At 35.4% G+C, this 5,559-nt stretch overlaps 1 protein-coding gene across 5 annotated transcripts; it reads right to left on the minus strand.

Moving 5' to 3' along the window:
- Positions 1–419: 419 nt before the first annotated feature.
- On the minus strand, positions 420–2,075 carry LOC123308411. 5 transcript variants are annotated; one of them, XM_044891040.1, is made up of 6 exons: positions 1,875–2,075; positions 1,705–1,811; positions 1,501–1,583; positions 1,411–1,440; positions 1,233–1,349; positions 420–1,164 (listed from the first exon to the last, which is right to left on the minus strand). In XM_044891040.1, the coding sequence occupies exons 2-6, from the start codon at positions 1,794–1,796 to the stop codon at positions 623–625; spliced, it is 864 nt and encodes a 287-aa protein (XP_044746975.1). In that variant the 5' UTR covers positions 1,797–1,811; positions 1,875–2,075; the 3' UTR covers positions 420–622. The 5 variants fall into 5 exon arrangements, with proteins under 5 accessions (XP_044746975.1, XP_044746978.1, XP_044746974.1 ...); XM_044891043.1 differs by having other exon boundaries at positions 420–760; positions 924–1,164; positions 1,411–1,583; positions 1,875–2,068; XM_044891039.1 differs by having other exon boundaries at positions 1,411–1,583; positions 1,875–2,073.
- Positions 2,076–5,559: the final 3,484 nt, after the last annotated feature.

The following is a 5,559-nucleotide window of genomic DNA, read 5'->3' on the forward strand; positions in this document are numbered from 1 at the left end:
TTTAGTGCATATGTCCTAAAGTGAATGCGATTGTTGTGAATCAGTGTTTTTTCAGATAATTTTATGTTAATTCTCGGCTAGAAAGGTTTTTTCCTTTAGTTTCAGAGGATTCATTTTTCTAGATTTCTTATTTCCATGGTAATCAACCACCTTCTGTCACAAAGCTGCTGTGATCTGTATTCAATATAGAGCCTTTAGGTTCATCTACTGAATAGGTAATGCATATTTTGAAAATGTGCGAAGGTTTGCTCTGAAAAGTAATTAACTTGTTCATTTAGTTCATTGTTGAAACTGCTGTGACAACACATGAAAAAACTATACTGTGTTCCCTATAAATTAGAATGTTATCGTCTACTTACAATATGAAGTCAACATATTCTAGACTGATGAAATGAAAATGCAGAATGAAAAGTTCAAAATAATGAATAAAATTTTATTAATACATACATATAATACAAAAAACACGAGAAACAAATAATATATCTATAAATGTAAAATTTTTATAATTTTTTTTTCTTTTTTGTTTGTTTTTTGTGCAATGAAGTTTCTATTGCAAAATTTAAGTGTGTAAAAAATTCTTAATCTAACATACAAACTTAATAAGTAATTCCAAGGAAATTTCTCACAAGGATTGGTGAAATCCAATAATTTGATCCAATGAGATATTGTAAAATAAATGGGTTTTTATTGACATCTCGTCAACACACACAATGCAATCCTTTGCTGCATCGTCCATATTCCTTGTCTTTAATGAAATGGCCTGAAATATGTGCTCATTTAAGCAAACAGAGAAATCCCAATTTGTGGTTATTCTACAAAGTGTTGCCTTGTGTGGCAAAAAAAATGTTTTTTGTAGAAATTGGTACACTTTGGGTCCCAAAAAGTATATTGTTAGTGCAAATTGTTTAAAAGCGACTGAATACCTATAGCCATGAGGTTTCCTTTTTCGAAGTTTCAATTGGGAGATCATAAAATCTGCCAGGGTCGAATTGAAATTTTTTCTACAAAATCGGATGAAATCTTCATCACTTATATCTACAGATTTCTTCTCTGGAGTTGCAACTAATTTTCGTTTCAAATTCTTCACCACTGATTGTAACTTTCTTTTCCTCGGAGTGGCTGAAGACAAACTAGGAGATGTTTGTGTTTCTTCTGGTTTCTTTTCTATGAATACAGATAAATATGCATAAGATATAATAGTTCAAATTAATAAGTAACGTTGAAGTCCTTACCTGGTGTAGTATATATGTTGGGGTTTATAGAAATCTCACGGCATTCATCTACGGTCTCATTATTTTCAATATCCATTGAAGATGTTGAAGCAGAAGTTGAAGCATTTACATTCACCCCTAATTATAAAAATAAATATTAATTATAACAAATAAAATCTTAATTTTCTTCAATATATACCTTTCTCACCAATGCCTTCTTTGAATAAATCTGGAAAAGAATCCTTTTTTAATCTACTTCCAGATAGCATTTTTTTAGAAAAATGCTCACTACATATTCTTTTTTTGTGGAGAAGTTCTGGTCTTTTCAGAATCCATTCTTGCCTTCCCATTTTTGGAAGCCAAATCATTTGCCTGAAAATGATAGGAAAAATTAAATAAGATACCATTCACGTGCATGTACGAAGTATAGCAGTTTAACTAAAATATTACCAAAAATTTACCAACATTAACACGTGCTTATTCAATAACTCACCTGAAAGTGTCTCCTGGTATGAGAAAAAAACTAAGTTTAGGATTCTTAACACTACTGTTTTTGCAATTATACACGCTGCAATAATTCACCATTTTGCACAAATATATTTACTTGGGCTGAAGGACCTAGGTCGATGGCCATAAAATAAACTTTTTTTTCTCTCTCTCTATTTACTTCACACGATTATAATTGCTACAATTTACCAGAGACTGTCTCTAATGTTCACCTTTACTTCTGCTTAACTTTCAAATTTCAAATGCTCGAATTCGAAATGCTGCTCAACAATTTGAGGTTAGGAGCACGGAAATGATGCGCGAGTCATAAATGGAGTAACAGAAACCAGGGAGTGCGACTACTGGTTGGTGTCTATACTGTGCTCCGATATGAAAAGGCCTGGGCGCTGTCGTGTGACGTCAGCATAGCGAGGCCTAAGACGTGGAACGTTTTTGGCGCGGCACTCACGTCTATTATCCAATTTTTTCGGTTTTCTGGGATGTTTATCATTCGGAAATTATTGTCAATAATTCTGCAATGGAAGGGCTTTCAGATTAAAGAGGATGCCAGTCGTTCTTTGTCTCCCATTCGATTTTATTATGGGAAAACGAAGTTTCAAAACAAAAACCATTTTCTTATCAGTCTAAAGAATACTGCGGGAAAAAACGACAAGAATTTCATCATACAGTATCTGAGAAACGAATCATAGGTCAATGACAAAACAAAAATTCGAATGTAATCAAACTACAAATTTTTTCAATTTTCTGCTGTTATAGGTTCTACTTGAAGAGTCGTTTGTCTTTCCGCAATAATTTTTTAATAGTGTGTTGGTGGTTCAGGTTATCACTATATTAGCAATGCGTTCACCAGTATGGATTTCACACTTATTATCCGGCAAAAGTTCGTGTTCAAAAAAGAATTTTAAAATGAATTGCGTTAAACATGCACGCTTATTATGAAGGCTCAGGAATGTTTCTTCAAATTCGAGAAGAATTTTGTTGAATATTATATAGGCATATAAAACTATTTGAACAATAGAATCTTTTGGATAGAGCAATTTTCCTCGACTCAAACTTTTTATAAGGGTGTAATTATCTTCGACAACTAACTCGTCATTATAAATTTAATCTAACCGATAAGGTCTCACCACTTTTCGAGTCCGTTGCTGAAGAAAACTTGACTATGTTTTCTTCTGAAAAATGCAACTCACAGAATCTGCTATGTACAGATGGGTTGAAATTTTTTCTAGGAATAGCAAGCATCCTCTTGCTACACATTTTGGTGTCTGTAGGAAAACGGAATGCATGCACTTTTGGTCCATTTTTGTAGTTTCCTCTACAACTAGGAAAACAACAGGAGTACGGCATTATAATTTATGTCCTAATATCACTCACAACACAAATAGTATTGAAAAGTACTTTTCACTATTCAGTAACTGAATTATTCGAAAAAGATTTAAACTTTCACCGTCACGCGCAATTCAGACTCGCCAAACTGAGTTGTCTATAAACGGCAGGCGGCAGGCCATTTTTTGGCGGGTTCTTGCATAGACCAATTAAGACCATAGACGCTCTCACGTGATTTTCGCGTTCGAAGCTTTGATTCGTCGATTCGCGATCCGCGTAAGGTGAGAGGGTTAAACGTTAGACCTCGCAGTGCTGATGTCACAGCGCTATACGTCACAAGCACCTAGGCCTTTTCTTCTCGGAGGTAACGGCACAGCCCCTTGATTTTGAATAGCGATGAGGGGTGATGCGATACCTCACGTTGAAGACCTTATCGATTTCTATCTGATTCTGAAATTTCGCTTCAGAATTTTCATCTATAACGACATGACAGGTAAAAGAGTTGAAGAGTACTTACTTTTGTGATTAGTTCATTAAACGCTGGAAATGGGCACCATTCACTTCAATGCAGTAAGTTTTGCTGAAAACGACTTCTGGTGTAATTTGACGGCATTCATCAATGATCCGAGTTCGCAAGTCATCCAGTGTAAATCTTGGATTTCAGGTGACCCCATAGAAAAGAGTGGAGCCAGATGAGGTGATATCATGTTTCCTTCTTCCAATCCAGGCATGAGGAAAAAGAACTGATGCACCGGTTGAACGAAATGAGCTGGTCTGCCATACGCCATCTTGTTGGAAAATTATCGTTTGATGGTCTTCTGCATTCTCCAATACTTGCTCGAGGGCTGGTTAGATAGCGTTTTCCAATAGACCTAAATAAATTTGGCCAATGAGATTACCGGGTATATGAAAAGGGCCAGTTATGTGATTATGTGAGTTATGTGAATATGCAACTCACGAAATAATCTTGTATTTTCATCTCACCAATACGGACAGTTATGTAGATTTACAATTCCGTTAAGCTGACCACAACAACGAACTGGAATCGGCGATCGGGATCATCCCCATTCAGTTGCTGAACCAATTGTATCTTCTAAGGGTGGAATACATGCTGTTTAAGGATTCTCATGAGTTTTTTTTGCTTGAAACACCAGATACATCGAAGAATTTCCTAGTACTAAGGATCGGATCCATTGCTACATGACCTTAGACAGCCACGTTCCTCGCTTCGTCTCTTTTATGCACCTTCTTCTTCTTTCCGACTGAACCAGTAGCGTCAATTTTGGCAACCAGTGAAACAACGTGGCAGCGGATACATTTCTTCCAGGATGTCGTTCGTTAAATAAAGCCGCTGTTGTTCGCACAGTCTCGTAATGTCTATTGACAAGCGTCAATTTGAATTTGAAATGAACAGCCTTCAATTTATTTTAGGTTATGTGTCATCGTAGTTTTTCAAATACGTTTCTTCAAATCTATATTAAATATGAGTTCTCTGAATTATATGCAATAAAATACAAGTCATATTATAAAGGGCACTATGTTATCAGCTTCATTCATTCATAATAAATGACGGAACCAATGAAATTCAAAAGAAATCACTGATAAAAAAAAATTGTACCTACTTTTGTTTAACATTGTTTATTGAAAACAGGTATGTTAGTTGTTTTACCGTAATCTTCAAAATTGTATATATTTGCAGTGAGGAGTAGTACACATTAAGACAATAAAATGTAGCAATCTCAGATTTATCACTTAGGTATTAGAGTAGATTCTATTTCCAATACTCAGCTGACAACTGTTATAAACCATATATTATTATATTATGCCAACAAAATTATTGAAGAATACCACTTCTGAATCATGTAGTTTTATTGGTTAGATATTCTTATTCAGAAGAGTCCACTTCTCTTGAGGGATGACAATTTCGATTTCGCTTATAATGAATCCATCATCTCTTTGATATCTTAATCGCGAAAGTGCTCTTGACACACAAATTGATTTCGAGTCGATTCTTGAGGTAAGATTTTTTCCAATTTTCTATCAAAAGTGCACTCTGAAATTTTATCTCTTCCCATTTTCTTTCCGATGCCAAAACGCTCACACTAGCGCACGCTTCAAGAGTTCACCATGGTCATATGTGGTTCTCTTATCAAAAAACGAAAATAATAATATTATTCGAATCATCTTCTGTCAACATGAAGACAGTTCAGTCAGCCATCCCGTGATCGCCAGCGCGCCTTTTGGCAAAACATGAACTACCCTATTGGTACATATTTAAGATGTCTAAAATACTGGTGTGTGCACTTGTCACTATTTGCAAGCATCAACATTTCAGAAAATCGGGGATATGGGATCAGTTTCGTGGCGGCGCCACCATGTCATTTGCTTCGATCTATCCTTGTTCTACCAGAGGAAGTAGAATGATACTCTCTCGTTTCATTTTGTTTTGCGTTGATATCGAACATCGATCAACGAGTTCAAAATATGAGTTGGCCCATTTGTCAGCTGTTAAGGA

The sequence above is a fragment of the Coccinella septempunctata genome, chromosome 2, assembly GCF_907165205.1.
Source record: "Coccinella septempunctata chromosome 2, icCocSept1.1, whole genome shotgun sequence".
NCBI lineage: Eukaryota > Metazoa > Arthropoda > Insecta > Coleoptera > Coccinellidae > Coccinella > Coccinella septempunctata.

Bases quoted from the DNA above. Each gene is read 5' to 3' on its own strand.
- LOC123308411 (XM_044891039.1), bottom strand. From the start codon at position 1,796: ATGGTGAATTATTGCAGCGTGTATAATTGCAAAAACAGTAGTGTTAAG. The intron at 1,584-1,704 runs GTGAGTTATTGA...TATCATTTTCAG, and splicing joins ATACCAGGAGACACTTTCAG to GCAAATGATTTGGCTTCCAA. The intron at 1,165-1,232 runs GTAAGGACTTCA...CTGTATTCATAG, and splicing joins CAACATATATACTACACCAG to AAAAGAAACCAGAAGAAACA.